The 18,214-nt window shown below is 47.1% G+C and overlaps 2 protein-coding genes across 3 annotated transcripts in view; one reads left to right on the plus strand and one right to left on the minus strand.

Annotated features, from left to right (window-relative positions):
* The window catches only part of DUS2 (dihydrouridine synthase 2), a 571,780-nt gene extending 557,526 nt beyond the window's left edge, over positions 1-14,254 (minus strand). Inside the window, exon 1 of one of the 2 annotated variants that reach the window (XM_085639553.1) lies at positions 13,793-14,254. In XM_085639553.1, the coding sequence (XP_085495679.1) occupies positions 13,793-13,794 (2 nt within the window). In that variant the 5' untranslated portion in view covers positions 13,795-14,254. Of the gene's footprint in view, positions 1-13,693 lie in introns of both variants that reach the window. The other variant, XM_085639554.1, reaches the window with a different exon arrangement.
* Positions 14,255-14,360: 106 nt separating this feature from the next.
* DDX28 (DEAD-box helicase 28) lies at positions 14,361-16,700 on the plus strand. The gene has a single exon (XM_085639552.1). It carries the CDS (start codon positions 14,361-14,363, stop codon positions 16,257-16,259), a length of 1,899 nt encoding a protein of 632 aa, XP_085495678.1. The 3' UTR covers positions 16,260-16,700.
* Positions 16,701-18,214: the final 1,514 nt, after the last annotated feature.

An 18,214-nucleotide genomic window follows, 5' to 3' on the forward strand; every position in this document is an offset into this window, starting at 1 on the left:
TGAGCAGCCAAGGCGATTCCTCAGGCGTTGTTGGTTAAGCACTTACAATCATACACACAGTAAATACATCAATCCCCCCAGAAACGGACACCAGACTTGGATATATATAAAAATACGCTTCTTTATGTAAAAATAGGTATATATATCTCAGCAGACTTATCACAAGACCAATAACGTTTTCGCTAGGCCACCAGGTTGTAAAGCAGGCAAATGTTCTTTGTTCGTAGCTTCAAATGGAGACCTTGTAGTCTCTTGCAAGTGTTACTTGTGGTTCCAGTACTCACAGCGATCGGCTCCTGCGAACGGGGAAATAAGGCGTTGCGGGCCCCGAGCCCGATACTGGAACTTCTTTCGTGAGGTGGAGAGTCGGCACAGGTCGGTGCGACTCTCAGCTTGGGAAGTGTTCTTGGGTCCTCAATCAGCAGGTGTGGGCACGTAGGCAGGCGCGGCCAGCGACCCTTTAGCACGGCGGTGCAGGAGGGTCTCCACAGCGGGGCCGGCGCGGCCTGAGATGTCCGGGGATAGCGAAGCGGGGTCGCAGGGCACAGTCAGTGCAGCTGGATGACCCGGTGTAGATCACAGTCATCGGACGGCTTCCGGCGGGAGGGGTGATAGCGCGGTCAGCGCGCTCCAGTAGCAGGCGGTGACAGGGATGCAGGCGGCCTGGCCCGGGGACAGAGAGCGGCTCTGGACGGAGCGGGGCTCTCACGGGTTTGAGGCAGGCAAGCTTCTGAGTGTCACGGCCCTAGGAGGGGCGATGAGGGGCGCAGTCTCTTTCCAGCGGGATGCACACACGGCTCGAATTGGAGGACGAGCAAAAGCACAGAGAACCCACTGGTCCTGGGGTTCAGTTCAGGGGGCAAGCTCAGATCAAGCCCTTGGAGAATGTTCAAGCACAAAGTAGCAAAGTCTTTTCAGTAAGTCTCTTCCTCTCCTTTCTCAGCAAGGCAAGCAGCAGGCCAGCTCCTCCAGCGTCTTCTTCTCCTTCTAGTCGGGCAGAGGTTCTTTGTGGTAAACAGGATTCTGATTTCTTAGGAGCCAGGCTCCTACTTTTATACCATGATTCTTTTGTTCTTCAGCGCCAGGGGGCCTGGGCCTGGCTCAGTCCAGTTCTGGAGCACTTTGTTATGGTGACTCTGCTCTTTCCTTTCAGCAGCAGGGCAGAGACATCAGCCGCTCCACAGGGGGCGGCGCCGGCTTTGTGGTGGCAGAGCACAGGTCTATTCAGGAGTCAAGGTGTACTCCTCCCACCCATCCAGGTGTCACCTCTCTACCCACCACCTGGCAGCCAACCTGTCTCTGGGGATTCCCCCACCCTGCTCCTTACTGTTGCCAGGCAGAACACACACACACAGCAGAGGCGGACTGAGATGGTCAGGTCAGTAAATACTAACTTTCTAAAAGTAGTATTTACAAACCCAGGATATTAAAATAAACTTGACTACAAGAAGTATTTTATTATTCTGAGTTCAGGCATACTAAACTTGACACTCTACCATGCTCTCTGAGTCCACTGGGGTCACAGCGTTGGCGTGATCCCAGCAGCCCATTCTGGCCTATGGAGAGCAGGTAGCCTTCAATAGTGAAAAACGACAAGGGCTGTAATTCACTACTAAGACATGCCACACACATCAGGGCATGTCCTACCTTATGCCTACAATGCACCCTGCCCTTGGGCCTACCAGAGGGGTGGCTAATATGTAGGTAAGGGAAGGTTTAGGGACTGGCAAGTGGGGGCACTTGCGCAGTCAGCGCGACGGTCCCGGACCGCGCACAGGGTCTGCGGTGGCAGACCCTAGACACATTTTACACGGCCGCTTTCTGTGGGTGGCGCAACCAGCGCTGCAAGCCCACCAGCAGCATTGGCGTTCACAAGCCCTGGCACCCCTGGTGCACTTTACTGGGGACTGACAGTGAATCCAATAAACCAATCATGAACATCAATTACAGGTACACTTTACCTAGGGAGCACTTGCACTGCGGCACGGATTAGCCGTGGCGCAGTGCCCTGAGCGGACAACACCAGCAAAACAATCGAGGCACACCATCAAAAAGTGGAAGGGAAACTCACGCCAAGGTGCCAGGTCTAACATCCACCATTTCGCCATCCTCAATCAATGCATTCAGGACCTTACTGGCCGCGGTGTGGTGCGTCCTAGCCGCGCCCTGTCTGTCTAGCTCGTCATGAAGTATAGCATTAAAGTCACCACCCCATAGAATCGTAGCACAGCCTGTGGCCCTGACTCTTGCCCAAATTTCCCGGAAGAACTCCGGCGAGTCAACGTTTGGTCCATAAAGTGCCACCAGAGCAAGCAGCGTGCCTCCCAAATATCCCACAAATATGATGCAACGACCTTCAGTATCTGTGTGAATCTCACGCTCCCTCCAGTCCAACCCACGCTTTATAAGAACTGCCACCCCTCTAGCATAATTTGAGTATACCGAGGAGTACGAAGACCCCCATCTGTTGTGCCTGAGCCTTGCAGATGTAGATGTACTGAGGTGAGTCTCCTGTAGTAGACATATGTCGATTTTGTGTCTCGTTAGATAGGCATGGACCATGCGGGACTTCCTACCATCATTAAGGCCGTGTATGTTCCAGGATAGACAATGTATGATAGTTTCGTGCAGTGTATGTCCGTGAAATATGTTGCATCAGAACTTCCCTCTGAAAACTGTTGTGTTTCGTAATAGTTTATATCATACCCACCGTGACGATGCCATACATCCCCAAACCAAACAAACTTGACCCCCACTCCCACCCATCCACCCACATCAACCCCCCAACTCGGTTGAAGCATACCCCCCCTTCAAAACACATACAATAGAAAATACCTGGGATATTTCCCATGGGGATGAGAGAATGCCAGACGGCAACCCCCACCTGCGCAGGGTGGCCAAGAAACTGCAATGGAAGGACTTGCACTTTGACAGAACATGAACAACTCCGTGGCTTAAACATAATGATAACTTTCATCTTCACTTGCGGTTACAATCAATTTAACTTCCCCTTCCTCCGCCCACCGCGTGAACAGAGCCCGCGCGCGATGCTATAGTGACATACTGACTAGCAAAAATCAAGTACTGTTCCTATAATGAGGTCCAGCCAGACTATAGAGAGTCAGAGTGAAAAGAACCTCAATGTTAAAAGCACACCATTAACGACACATCACTCCCACTTTAACAGATTATCAATAATGCCCTCCCCAACATGGACAGTGTTCTTACAACAGAGCAAAATAAGCAAGTTACATCACAGAATTCAGTCATTGTCACTTAGCTGGTTTTCGGTAGCACCGCTAGGTCGAGGGCTAGATTTTTCCGGCTTCCTTCCCACATGTTTGGCAAATTTCAGGGCAGATTTGGAATCGGTGAAAAAGTGCGCGGTGCCATCATGTGATACTATCAGTTTGGCAGGATAGAGCAAGGAGTACGGGATCTGTGATTGCATGAGAATCCGTTTCGCCGGTAGAAACTCCCTTCTGGCCGCCTGGACCGCCGGTATGAAATCCGGATAGAAGGCAACTTGATTCCCTTGATATTGTATTGACCCCATCGTGCGAGCCTGGCGTAGTATAGCGTCCCGATCTTGATAGTTTAACAACCGCACCAATATGGGACGCGGCGGTGCTCCCACCGGTGGCCGAGGCCCGAGAGTGCGGTGCGCCCTTTCCACAGCAAACTGCGGTGACAGGTATGTCGCAAATAGATCCCTCAAAAGGTCAGAGATGTATACCTCCATTTTCGTGATGGTTGTGGTCTCTGGAACACCTGTGATGCGCACGTTATTGCGACGTGACCTGGCCTCCAAATCCTCGTTCTTTGCCCTGATCACACCTAGGAGTCTGTCCATTTGCGAAAGTTGATCTTTCGTCTCTACCTGAAAATCGTGAAAGTCTGACTGTTTATTCTCGAGGGCATCTATACAGTGTTCATGTACTCCCACCTGAGACGTTACCATTTCCATCTGGGTTGTGAGGTTATCCAGTTTTGCGTCTATGGTACGCAGGCTTGAGCGCATTTCTAGCATGAGGGATCGCATGTCTTCACCCTGCTCTTCGTGCCGGCTCTCCGTTGCTCCTCCGGAGGCCGTGTCTGCATCCTGATCCAGTTGTCTAGACGACTTCCACTGCTCAAAAGTGAGTCTGGGCTGCTTCGCGTCCTGTTTGCCCATGTCGCAAATTTGTTCAGGTGTCCCAGACCGCAGCGGGCCTCGGCTCCCCCTCCTGCACCACCGCACCCTCAACACCACCCGTCGAGAGGCCCGCTACAATGAAGGGTCAGAGTATCTCAGTGGGCCCGTGGAACCCCGTTTACACTCCAGTAAAATCCGGCAGTGGGGACCACTCAAGGAGGAACCAGGTAACTTTAATTCCCACCAGATGTATGCAGATTATGGCCTGGGGCTGGAAGGGCTACAAACCTCCCCACGAGTTTCAACAGAGGCCCTCTATGCCACCCCTGATGGGGAAACACTCACTCTGTCCCACCGGTCCTTCATGCGATACCGGAACTTCTCCACCCGCAGTGCCTGGTGAGTAGCCGTGTCACGGCAGCAGTCTCACGCTCCAGGAGCGCTGTCCGGTAGCTCACCTCATATCGGTGAATCGCCGCCAATTCGCCCCAGGCAGTCCGCCCCGGAGCTGCTAGCAAGATGTAGGCCTCAACGGTGCATCCGTCCACAGCACCGCGCCCCCGCCGCTCATATCGCCATCAGCGCCTGGAAGGAATCCGGCGCGACTCGAGGTTTGATATTCAGGCCTCCGACTCGCACCCGGTCCCAGAGCAACGCCCCCTCCGAGCTTCCGCAACAACGCAGCTCACAGGCCCGAGCCGCGACCCCGGCCGCACACGCCGGCCGCCTCTGGGATCCACGACGTGCTGCGAGCGAGTCGCTCCTCCCACCGCAGGTCGGTAGTGTTCGTTCCGCCGCAGCAGTTCGACCAAAGACGTCACCGCTACACGCCACCGGTGTTCCGACGTAAGGGAATTGGAGCTGGTGCAAGTTCAAGTCCACATTCGTCCGGATTTATGAGCGGATTATGTCTCGGCCGGCGGAGGTCTCTCAGGGAGCAGCCATTCCGCAGCCCGGCAAGCCACGCCCCGAAAACAGAATCAAGCTTGACAAGAAAAGAGACAAGCTTTTAAATTGTTGGAAAAAAGCAATCAGGTGAGCTGTTGAGTGAGAAGAATCCCTTCTTGAAACCGGTTTGGTAAAGCTGATCCTCAACATTTGCTATCAGCTTCATGGTTTCCACTGAGGTCCTCCTAGAATAATGTACGTTTTTGCAAATTAGTTTTCAGGGTGGAGTTACTCTAGTTGGTGGTTTCCCTCTTGCTCACTGAGTCATAGATTTTTCTATGATAAAACATGTTCACTTTTAGATCCTAACGTGCTGTAATCGTTGACTATGGCAGATACCCACCTCTGAGGACACACAGTTTATACTCATATTCTGAAGCATGTGCTTCCAGACTCCCTGCTCCCCCTTGACGGTCGGTCCGAGTTATACCTTGCACTGCTGTTAGGCCTCAATACATTTCTGGCACACTTCCGGTTTGCAACTATCGCCACTGGGAAGAAGCAGTGTACCAGTACATTGATTAATTGGCCAGCTGATGGAGACACTCCTGTGAAATCTAAAGTATTTAATTACGTTATGTACGGCACACTGCACATTACGAAAGGTTCTGTAATTTGCTTTGCGTGTCATCCCGTATCAGCTCAGTCGATAAAACGGCAGACATCAAAGGCCGGTGTTGGAGGCCCTGGGTGTACCTCACCACTTGTGCCCCGCTCGGGTCACGCGGCAGAGCCCTGGCACCAATGTTTCTCTGTGCTGTGCCTGCGGCTAAAAGCGGGCCAATGACGGGCCACATTCAAAATGTAGAATGACTCAAGTCGAGACGTCAGTTTTCATGGCGACCGCCGCCAAAGGCCTCTCGTGTTGCACTGGCCGCAACTCAATCCTTTATCATGCTTGTTTTTTAGGTCTCGCTGAGCCAGCGCATGCGCTGCTCTGCGAGAAATTTAGTGTGTGGGTTTTTCAAAGTGCTGCCACAGGCTTTTGGTGGCCTAGCGCTTACGTTCACGTGAGCGTGCACGCTCGCAGCCGCCATCTGTCTTTGATCGCGATCACTTTCATGCGGCAGTGTCACTTCCACGGCCGCGTAGCCAATACTTGTTGGGAAATGTCCCGGTTTTTGGTTTTAAAATTCTGGTCACCCTACGAAAAGTAGCACTTACTTCTAAAGCTTCATATGGCACCAAGTGGGGTAATTTCTGATCTATATATTTACAGGGATTTTTTTCATGCTTTTAATCGCAATTCAGTTTCACACACGAGGCATTAAATATCACACATAAACAATGGTAATGTCAAATATTAGTGATCTGAAATTTGGCAGCTACGTGTAGTATAGTTACTAATGTAGTCAGAACAAGTTTACAGAGAATTCAGCTTTTCTGACAATTACATTTAACCATGCTGTACGAATTTGTCATTACTCTGTTCTAAAAAAAAACGCTTGCAAATATGGCGACCCGGCACACTAGGTAAAAATTCCTGTCTTCAAAAAGAAAAGAACGTTTGTTTTTTTCCAAAATAGAATTACTGCAACGGCATTGCGAAATGAATTGCCAAAGTAAAACATGAAATCATGTTTACTCACTATTTTGTTAAATACACACAACACATCCTTTTAATATCAGTAAATGTTTCACGACAAACTAAAGCAAGCATCACCCTTCCAAGATGTTTGTCGCAATTGCGCTTATATCTCTAGTTAAAAGGGAACATTACTACTGGTGTAAACTAAACACGGAAGTCTCAAACTGAGAGAACATTTTAAAGTGGTGTTATTCATATTTACAAATGGTACTTGTACTCACAAAAGTCCAATAATAAATAATTTAATTTATAGTTTGAAAAACGTTTTTAAAACGTGGATAATTTGTACAAGAGTAGTACATTCCAGTTTTCATTATATGGTAATACGTTTCAAACCATGCTTAAATATTTAAAATGGGATACAAGTGCTATGAGAAGTTGTACAAAACAAGTCGTATTTTGTGAATCTCTTCTTCTCAGCAACAGAAATTACACATCTCCAAGATGGACGCCTTGCTATAGTTTCTCGGGCGGATCCGATGAAACGCCTGCTTCCTGAAACCTCTACTACGAGTGCAGTTTCTAGTTGCTAACTTACGGCGCTCTGTTAAACTTGAAAAGATGGAAGTCAATGGTACTTATGAACCTGGCTTCGTGGGCATCCGCTTCTGTCAGGAGTGGTGAGTGTTACTGGTGTGCTCAGGCCCTCCGATTTTACATCTGAATCACAGTTTTAATATTGGTGGGTTTCTACATCAGTACTCACAAATTGTTTTATTTCAGGCGTGAAAACCTATCCTTCGTTCGATTCTTGTACCTGCAGTTCGCTGCTTACGCATTTTAAAAGCTGACTGCAAATCTGTTCTGGCAGACTTGGTGGATAATAGACATGCTGCATTTATAATATGTTTGGGGCTTAGGGCATCTGCTGCGGAGATCTTTGAGTACGCAGCAATTTCCAGAGTATGATAACCCCAAAAATAGCCCTGGTGGAGACTGCATTTGAATGAGAGCTCTGCAAGCTTTCTTTCTAATGACCGGTGTGACTCAAAAAATAGCATAGAGGTGATAACATAACGTGTAACCTGCAAATCACTGATGTATATTCTATATTCGGAGGTTAGTGGATTACTTACTGCTTTTGTCATAGAGACACCATGCTACCTGCAGCTCATACATTTTAACCCTTGTTATATAACACAGCGTGTTATATACCGCTATCTAAGAACTGCCTGCAAATTTTTACTACAATACTTTTCATTTATTTAACCATAACGTCTGCCTTAGACGTTCAGCAGCCCAAAACAACGTCTCTGTATTTGAACAGTTAAACATTGCGTGTTTCAAGCATTAACCAACCCCTGTACCTCATATGGTTTTTCAAGACCAATAAAAAATATGTAAACTTGAAAATATGAGTCTTTTGTTTGGTTTTAGTATAGACCTATTTAGTAGCATCCAACAACAAGCAATGGCTTAGCCAATGGTTCTCGCCTTTGGGACCTTCTAAGTGTTTAGCCAGAGCAGCATGTTTAAAAGTTATAATAAGAAAGTGTTATAAGTATTTTATTTAATATATATATATATATATATATCCATATATATCCAAGTTAAGTGCGCTCTCAGGCAAGAAAACAGCACGACCAGCAAGTAGAGGTGACCAGGTTTAATTCATGACGCGTTTCGACTGCGTCCGCAGCCTTGCTCACATGAAGATCGTGCAACGTGGGATACCATTGCGACTAAGTACAATGGGCAGTAACAATAGAAACAGGACTGAACTAAGCAGCCATATTTGCATAGGTCACAGAAAGTAAATATTATATATACATAATATAACAAAATCAAATGATGAGCGTGACCTGTGGAACAAAATATACTAACTTACAACGACAGGGTTCGTTAGTATTGTGCGTACAGAAAAATAACAACGTTATTGGGCTACATGAATGAGATATCTCACGAGTGCTGGATCGACATATATTTGAGCACTCGTGAGATATCTCATTCATGTAGCCCAATAACGTTGTTATTTTTCTGTACGCACAATACTAACGAACCCTGTCGTTGTAAGTTAGTATATTTTGTTCCACAGGTCACGCTCATCATTTGATTTTGTTATATTATGTATATATAATATTTACTTTCTGTGACCTATGCAAATATGGCTGCTTAGTTCAGTCCTGTTTCTATTGTTACTGCCCATTGTACTTAGTCGCAATGGTATCCCACGTTGCACGATCTTCATGTGAGCAAGGCTGCGGACGCAGTCGAAACGCGTCATGAATTAAACCTGGTCACCTCTACTTGCTGGTCGTGCTGTTTTCTTGCCTGAGAGCGCACTTAACTTGGATATATTTGGATAATATTTGCCGGTTGCTTCGCTGGTGTGTACGCCACTTTCCACGGGGCTAGCTGTCCAGAAGAAGCAGATGTAATTTGGATATATATATATATAAATAAAAATCTATAAAAGCAAAGAAGACTTTATGGACAACTGAAAGACCCTATTAAACAAGCATTGGCATAGTCAATAGCTCTCGCCTTTGGGACCTTATAAGTATTTAGTTATGCAGCACAATATCCTTACTGCAACAACATTAACTGTTGCATGGCTAAACACTTATAAGGTCCCAAAGGAGAGACCTATTGGCTATGCCAATGATTGTTTTACACCCACCCACATAAGGCGCTTGCACACCTTGGTAGGGACTATGGGGCCTCCGTGCTGCTAGCAGCCCGTCGTGCCCCCAGCAGACCCAGAGGCCGCCTCCTTCCCCTGTCGGTGCACAGACCCAGCGGGCCTCTGCGGCAAGGCACGAGAAGGCCTGACCCTAAATGCGCATAACATGGACATGTTCATTAAAGAACGTGGCGGAATGAAAGCAGGTGCTCAAACCCTTCCAATTCCATCTGTTCCGGTCCAAGTATCGTTTCGAAATACGGTGCATACTTTCAGCTGCATCTACCAAAACAAGCGAGCGCGCGCATCGCGCTGGCAGCAGGGGGAGGGGAGAGAGGAGGGGGCCAGTGCCTGATTCCCTTGAGCACACAAAGCGTTTCCCTTGCGAGAGCGAGCCACGGGCACCATGTGTTTGCAAGTTAATTACAAACATATGGTGTCAAGCTCGCTCCCGCAAGGGAATCGCCAAACGTGCACGTGTTGCCATTGAAGGCAATGCAACGCGTTCACGTTTTTGGGACAAAAAACGAAGCAATTGCTACAGGTCTTTTTCCTATGCAGCGCATGCGCACTGCGTAGGTGAGACCTAAAAACAGGACTGGCTGAGCTATATTCACATATGGAATTTACTAATCTCTTCTATGAAAGAAGCAACATCCAGTTTTGTTGTCAGGAGTTATACCACCAATCATTTGGAGGTAACAAAGTTGAAAATGCTATTCTATTTCAATGCTAATTTCTTGATTAATAATAACGTTTTTAATACAGAACACATCCACTTCTAAAAACTATGAATATTCTATTACCCAACATAATAGTACTTATTCTATTGAAAAAGAAAAGACTGAGATTTGGAAATGTGTCTCCCAAAGAGTAGAAATCTCAACAGTGAGTGCTCAACCCACTGGGCTGTTTTGCCAGTACTTAATATATTTCCACATATCAAGATGGGGCCTAGGGGCACAGAGCTTGGCTAACACTATCCAAGATGGAACGTTTAGAGCTATGAACTTCGCATGCATGATGCCATAAGCAAAGCCTGTCTTTTTAGTAACAAACCCTATGCAGTCTTGTTCACTTTAACAATAATAAATATGGGCACCAAAGTCTGAGTGCTGTGATTTGGAAAGCTAGTGTTAAAGGATACGTGGTGGAATGGTTGTAAGGTTTTGAAAGGGGGCAGTTACCTGTCGGAATTATGTTTAAGAAATTGGAAATGTATCATTAACTTGTTTTTAGGTTGAGCCTGAGCCAGCGCGCAAGTGCTGCTCTGGCGATCTGTTGTAGGTAAAGTACGGAGGAGAAGCCCGGTCCATATTTTTCATTGGCTTGAGTCTTTGTCATTCATAAATGCTGGTGTTTGATTCCTTAATAGGCTTGTTAGTCCCTCCTTAGTACGGCCATGTTGTCATTTGTATTCTCCCATGGCTACTGGCCCCTTTACTTGGTGGTTACACGGTATGCATACTTTTTCTTTATTGAGCCAGGACAATGGCGGTCGCTTGTTTGCAATGCCATAGGTCTTGCATTTAAATGCGAGACCTATTGCATTGCAAATACTTTTTGGGGGGGGGAGACATAGCTCTAATATTTAGAGCTATGTCACTATTTTTGTCCCTGGGGTGAAAAATAGTGACGTGAGGAGGCTCCCTTGAAAAGAGTGAAACTTGATAGGGTCTCCGGCGAGCAGACAGCAGCAATGCTCTGAGCGTCCATGGAGGGGAGACAGACCGGTCTAGCGGCTTCCCCCTGTGTGCTGCTGCTGGAGCCTGTGTAAAAGGATATATATATTTTCCTTGACTCGCCTGCCTTCCACAGCTGGTGTTCCCCTTTGTGCCCAGGCAGCAGACGCTGAACAGGTGGTGGCTGGAGAAGACCGGGCAGTAGCATCATCGGAGCAGGAGCATGGCAGAGGGCTGGCCTCGCCGATCTTTCCCAGGTGTGGAGCCAGGGCTGTAGCCTCTGGAGGCCGGCAGGAGTCGCGGCTGCACACGGGTGGGATCTGGCCGCGCTGCTACAACACTTTGCCCGGATCTCTCTTGTTTTCCTTCCCTGGCTCCGGCTTCAGGGTGCCTGGGGTGCATGCCCTGGTAAGCCGCTACTGGAGGCGGCGCTATGCTGGCCCTGCTCTGCTCCAGGGAGCGGCGCCGGCCAGCAACAGCATGAAAGTGACCGTGACAGTGTTCTTCAGGAGGACCCAGGTGGTGGTGCCCTGCGGGGACGGCAACCTACAGGTCTCCAGCCTCATCCAGCAGGCGGTGACCCGCTACAGGAAGGCCATCGCCGAGGTGAGTCTGGGAGAGTTGGGAGGACCACAACATGGCGGTGCCCGAGGAGCGTGTCCGGGAGCGGGCGGCAGATAGCTTCGGGAAGGGCAGCGGAGCCACGGGACACACACTCTCTGCTGCTGTCCTGGGGTAAGCGAGGAGAGGCAGAGGCACCTGGAAGCCCCCACGGTGTGTGAACCTGAGGCACAACTTCGGGCTGAGTTGGCAGCAGGATGGGAAAGTTTAGTAGTCTGGACGGCCTAGCAGTTTTCCAGAGGGAGCCCCTGGAAACAATTTTTAAGCTGTTCCACCCTTTCCTAGTGCACGCAGTGTTTTCAGAGTATCGGCCAGTGCACCACACTGCCAGTTAAAAGGTGATGAGAGTGGCACTGTTGTGCATCATGGGGAGGGCGATTGATAGACCCCTGTAAAATCAACGAGGTTAGGTGAGAGACTGCAAAGTTCACATTGTAGCATACATTATATCTGCTCATTTTGTGAGAAGAAACGAAGGATCAGAATTTCCGATTGAGTCTAAAGCATAAGTTAGTTGCTGTGATCCCATAAAACGTCAGTGGAAAGTAAGTTTGACATGCACCGTGTAACGTGAGGTCGGCCAATCGCCTCACTCAGCTCTCAAAAATTGGGGTCGTGCCAGTGCATAGTTGGGGAGCGAGCCACCATGCCAGAGCGCTGCACATTCTTTTAACGTGTTCGTCCCCTGAGATATTTGTTGCTGGTCCCTGGTTTGTGCAGCACAGTCTTGGAGTCACCTTCAGTGTGTTTGTGTGTGTTTAGTTCACAACCAATACCAATACCACCACCACCTCAGCGCCTCTCACTCACTAGTAATAGCAGGGGCACTGTACGAGGCCAGAGCTGCAGCCAAGACCACCCCTCCCTTCATGCGTGCCATAAAGCATAGCCCACCCTGCACCAAGAGGTGAAGGCAGGGCTCTACTAAAGCTGGAGTGTTTTTTATTAGGCCAAAGATAGCAATGACATTACGCAATGCCACACTGCACTCAAATCACAGAGAGGGCAGGAAACAGCCCCCGTGCTCTTCCTCCTGAGCTGCAATAGTGTAATCACAGAGCGAAAGGTGTTGGAGGGCTTTGTAAGTGTTTATAGCTCGAGTCATATGTAACTCTCACTTCACACTTTGTATCTGTGTAATTTACAACACTTGCACATCTTCTTCACTGCACTATTTATCACAATTGTGAAAACGTCGCAGGCCGGTATCTCTTTCTGATATTTACAATCTTATAAGCGGTCGAGAATGCCCTTTATTGCAATGCAATAGGGTTCGCATTTGCGAGAATTTAAGCTATTAGTATTCTAAATAACAATGCCTTTTATTTAGGTTTTAAAACCCAAAACATAAAAGGCATTGTCATTTACAACGCCAATAGCTCAAACTCGTGTGGATGCGAGACCCATTGCATTGCAATGTTTCTTATTTAGTGCTTTATACTCAAGCCTGCCAACGTTATGTATAGTAAATAATGTGTTACTATTACAACATTTATGGTATCAAGTTTCTGGCCGCATAAAAACGGAAGCTTCAGTCGGCTTGCTTGCAATCTAGCTTGTGAAATAAATATCAAAGATACTTCAGCAGCAGGCATGCAACTCACTATGCCCTCCTACTCACTGGGCAACGTGGATATTAGAGAGCTCTTTGTTAAAGCCTCTGAAGTTCGGATGTTAGGGTAGTGAGGGCTATACACTTAAGGCTCTGTGGACGTCTTGGAACGTACACCTATTGAAGACTCACTTCTCGGCAGTATGTGCTGTGCCTGTGACATACATTATGCCCCCCAAATTAACCAAATAATTACACCAGCTGAAGTCTGTATCAACGTAACCCAGAGAGTCAAATTTAAGACATGACAATGTTACACATAAGGTGATACAAAACTTGTCAATCCTGTTCAGAGTCCCTAAAAGAAATACAGTCAGCTTTTTTGTTAAAAAAAAAGTAAATAAAACACGGGCAGGGAAAATATTGTTTGTGGCAGTGTTTAGGTTGGAAACATTGCAAAAGGGGACCTTACTCCCAAATGGAGGTAGTATACATATGTAGATCAAGCAAGTTAAAAAAGAGAGTCTCGTCCAGCCCTTCTCACCCGCCTCGCTGTGCTTCTGATCTCGTCTCTTGCCGAAAGAGCCAAATACTGCAAAGGACTAGTGAAACTCCACGACAAGTAAGTCCCACCAGTACTTACATGTGGGTACAGAGACGACAGTGCTGTCAACCCAGTGCGAGGATTTGTGACCTCATCATTGCTCGCCATAAAGCCGGTATTTCAGAACAGGTCTTCCAGTGCCTGAGCGAAATCCGCCATCTTGCAACAGTGCCGTTCATATTACTTTGAGGATTTCATTCCAAGAGTAACACTTATATCCTTCAGTTGGGAATTCTAAAACGGGTTATCGTAATTCTGCTCCTCAAAATGTTAAAAGTTTAAAGTACTGTAACATGACCAGTCTTTTAAACATTTATGTTCTTTCGAGCTTCATATATAAATATTCGGTGATTATGTTTATTTCAAATATGTAAAAATAAACTTATTTTACTTTGTGCCCTCTATGACGAGGGAAACCATGACCTACTATCGACAATTATTTGTTTTCGGCATACTTCTATTTTGTACTCCATAGCGAGCTAGTCCGTCTTCTATTTCAAATTTCCCCACGTCTAGAACACTATTTCACTTTCTTTACTTGCCCACATGGTGACAGCCATCTGTTCGCACTCGTCTGTACACCGTCAATGCATGTTACTGTCATTTTATGGCGGCCGTGTTGCTACTATTACGAGAGCGCCTCCCGGTGCTCTTAAATTCCTTGCTGTGGGCTGGCGCAACACCATGCAGTCGGCAATGCAGTTCAGCCGGGCCGGCAGTAATCCGGATTCCTCGTCGTATGCAGCTCCGCAGAGAGCGGGCTTTGGGCTCTGGCTCCAAAAAGCGGCACTCTGTGCGCCCTGTTCTGTCCTCCCTTCCCGGTCGCCTCCTCATCAGTAGCCGACGGCCAGAGCTGAACCAGCACACCGGGCACACCTTCAGTCGCCTGGGCCCCCCTCCACACCTGGTGTCTAAAGGCTGGAAGCACCGTCTCTCTTATGGGGATTACTTCACAGTCAACAACACCACAGAGGACGTACCCAGTTTGCCACAGTCCGAAGAGAGTAGAGCGCCGGTTGTCGGCTTCGAGGAGCTGGGGGTCAGCCCGGCACTAATACAGCTCCTCAACGACCAAGGCTTCCAGCATCCCACCGGGGTCCAGCGCCAGACCATCCCCAGACTCCTGGGAGGCAACAACGTACTCTGCGCTGCAGAGACTGGCAGCGGCAAGACCCTCTGCTACTTGTTGCCGATTCTGCTCAGGCTGCTTAGTGACGATACCTCGGGAACCTCAGGACAAGAGGGTCTGAGCATACCCACCCGAAGAACCGAGGCTGTAAGGGCTAAGGGCTCTCTCGGGCACGAGAAAGAAGGAGGTCCTGATGCATGGCCAACAGACGAACAAAAGGAGGTTCAAGGACTTCAGCACTGTTTAGAGCGGACCGAGAACCACGAGAGGACTTGGGACTCGCGACTCTTGGGTACACTACGAGCAAACGTTTTGCATAGCACCAATACACCCTTAATGCGCCGACTACGGATGGACGATGGCCCACGGTCGCTGGTGGTGGTCCCCTCCAGAGAGCTTGCAGACCAAGTGTACAGTGTAGCCACTTCCCTTTCCCGACCCTTTCGGTTTAAAGTTAAATCGGTTGGTGGAGGCAGGGGCATGGGCAGGGTGAAGAAGACCTTATCAGGCCCCGCTGATATACTAGTGGCCACCCCAGGTGCACTATGCAAAGCTCTCCGGAAGGATTTAATTACCCTACGTGGCCTGAGATTCTTGGTCCTTGATGAGGCTGACACACTGTGTGATGAGAGCTTCAAAGACTTGGTTGAAGAGATCCTGCTTCAGGTGAACATATCCACAGTGCAGACTGATACTACTGGCCTGGAGGGTAAAGCCCAGCTGGTGGTCATTGGAGCAACTTTCCCCAAAGGAGTGGGTGAACTGCTAGGACAGTTCACTGATCTTGGCACCATTACCACCATCAAAAGTAAAAGATTGCACTTTCTCATGCCCCACGTTAAACAGAAGTTTTTAAAAGTGAAAGGTGCAGATAAATTGACAGAACTCCTGGAAATTTTAAAGAAACAAGAGCCTGGAGCAGGTGTGCTGGTCTTCTGTAATAACTCCAAAACGGTCAACTGGCTGGGGTACGTACTTGATGACCACCGCGTCAAACATTTAAGGCTACAAGGGCAAATGCCTGCTGAAAGGCGAACTGGCATTTTCAACTCTTTCCAGAAAGGATTGACTGATGTGTTGGTCTGCACTGATATAGCTTCTAGAGGGCTGGACAGTACGCGGGTTGAGCTTGTGATAAATTACGATTTCCCACCAACACTGCATGATTATATTCACCGCACAGGAAGGGTTGGCCGTGTGGGAAGTAAACACCTTGGGATGGTAGTTAGCTTTGTGACGCATAAGTGGGATGTTGAACTTGTACAGAAAATAGAAACAGCTGCTAGGAGACGAACCATTCTGCCTGGGATGGAATCTTCCATAAAAGCACCTATTCCAAAAACCGATCTGATCCAGTTTGATTCAGAAGAAGATTAATTAATTTCTTATTCCTTGATCTTGTGTGCCTTAGCAGGTTCAGCTGTGAATTGATGGTCTGATATTTTCTGATGCGTGCATGATTCTAATGTTACACAACAGAGAAATACTGTTCCAGGGATTCAGACTATTTGCATGATTACTGTTGGAAACTAGCCTGCCCTTTTATTTAACCGGGTAAACCACAAGAGGAAGCTGTCTGACTGACATTTGCATTGTTCGAGGTCACATGTTTATTAGATTTGTTATGTCTCTTTTAGATTCTGTTATAGAATGATACTTTCAGGGTATGACAGTATTACAACACCTGTCACAAAACTTCTCCTTTCAGCATATGTACCCACTCCCTATTTGTCCAGAATAGCCCTGTGGTGAAAGTGGTGACCTCAACACCTTATTTAATGTGGTGTAAAAAAAAAATTCAACAGCAATCAATTAGTAGTTTTCTTCTTTTTTTGCTGCCTAAATGATATATAATGAATGCAACATAAATTATTGGGTTATCATTATTAACTCTTAAAGAAAAAACAAATTACCAGTTGTTCTGTCTTCTGGCGTAAAGTACCATCTGCTGTATTTGGAGTTTGACGTCATGGTTAATGAACATCCACATTCCATCTGTCACCTACCACCACCTCTGGCAACTCTTATAAAATCAAAAACTGATAGCCATTTCATTGAAAAAATACTATTCTGCCATATTTAGAGCCCTTTGTCCACTGGCAGACCCATGCAAGAAATACACCACACCTGTTATGGATAAAAAAAAAAACATAGCCACATCCTGCACTCATCTGCTACAAAATTAACCAAGGCAAGAAGCCCATGCTGTTAACAGCGTGGAAATGATATAGTAGAGATCGTATGCCTAATGGGTGCTGTAGTACATAATCTAAGGTAAGTCCAAAACAAAAATAGCACTGAAACATACAGGTTTTTTTGTTTTGTTTTTTAAAATTGAAATGTTGAAATATTTTAACTTAGTTTGTCTGCACCCAAATCCTATATATGGTATAAGGCATACCGTACATCACATGTGAACATAACCAATTGCAACCACATTGGAAATCAAGGTATGGAAATATATATTTTTTAAAAACAATATTTTTTCTAAAGTTTTAAATGAAAAGTCTTTCATCAAATCTAAAAAATTGAAAGGCATACAGAATACAATGCATGGAATTTAGCAGAAGCATGCCCAATAGGGCTGCCAAACCTCCAGAGATGCCCAAATCACTTGATATGCTGGACGCTGGTGAGGACTGCCAAGCTGAGATTATAGCAATCAGCAAGGTGGATGCTATTTCCAATGGGGGCCCTGGAGCTGGGTCCTCGGGGTTGGTGTTGATCCCTGCAATAAAGGCACTTCATGTAGGCACCCAACTAGATTTCCTGGCTGCTACATTCCATAATGACTCTTTATAGACTTCCGTGCAGAAAACAATGGTGGACTTTTTCGACCTTAAGAGCTCGAGCTTGCATGTACTTATTACCTTCTCGCTTAGTCATTCAGTGCCTTCATTAAGAGCTAGTGATGGGGTTAATTTTAAGGCAACTAACACTGGTCGGTTGCCTACCTATGACTGTTGTAGAGGAGAATCCCATAAGGAAGGATGTATCCCAGATTGCTACCCGAGTTGAGGGCATGACACGCCCGGGCCCTATGCTATCAGAGAAAATACGTTTCATGAGAATCAAGAAGCCTTAGAAGCTTTTTTTTCACAGTCAGACTTACTGGAGACTGGTAGTCTAGCTATGTTCTGCTCAGACTTCGAGTGTGACCCAGGGGAGGGAGAGGAAGCACTTGGAGCTCAGGCAGTTGGAAAGAGTAAAGGACTAGTTTCTGGGTGTTCTATAAAACCAACAGGCAACTTTTAAAGCTGCTATGATAATACTGTTGCTACTGGTGAGGCCAGCAGAGATCATTTATTCTATCCAGAGGGAGTTGAATTAAC

Source organism: Triturus cristatus, chromosome 12 (genome assembly GCF_964204655.1).
Source record: "Triturus cristatus chromosome 12, aTriCri1.1, whole genome shotgun sequence".
Taxonomy (NCBI): Eukaryota; Metazoa; Chordata; class Amphibia; order Caudata; family Salamandridae; genus Triturus; species Triturus cristatus.

Bases quoted from the DNA above. Each gene is read 5' to 3' on its own strand.
- DDX28 (XM_085639552.1), top strand. From the start codon at position 14,361: ATGGCGGCCGTGTTGCTACTATTACGAGAGCGCCTCCCGGTGCTCTTA.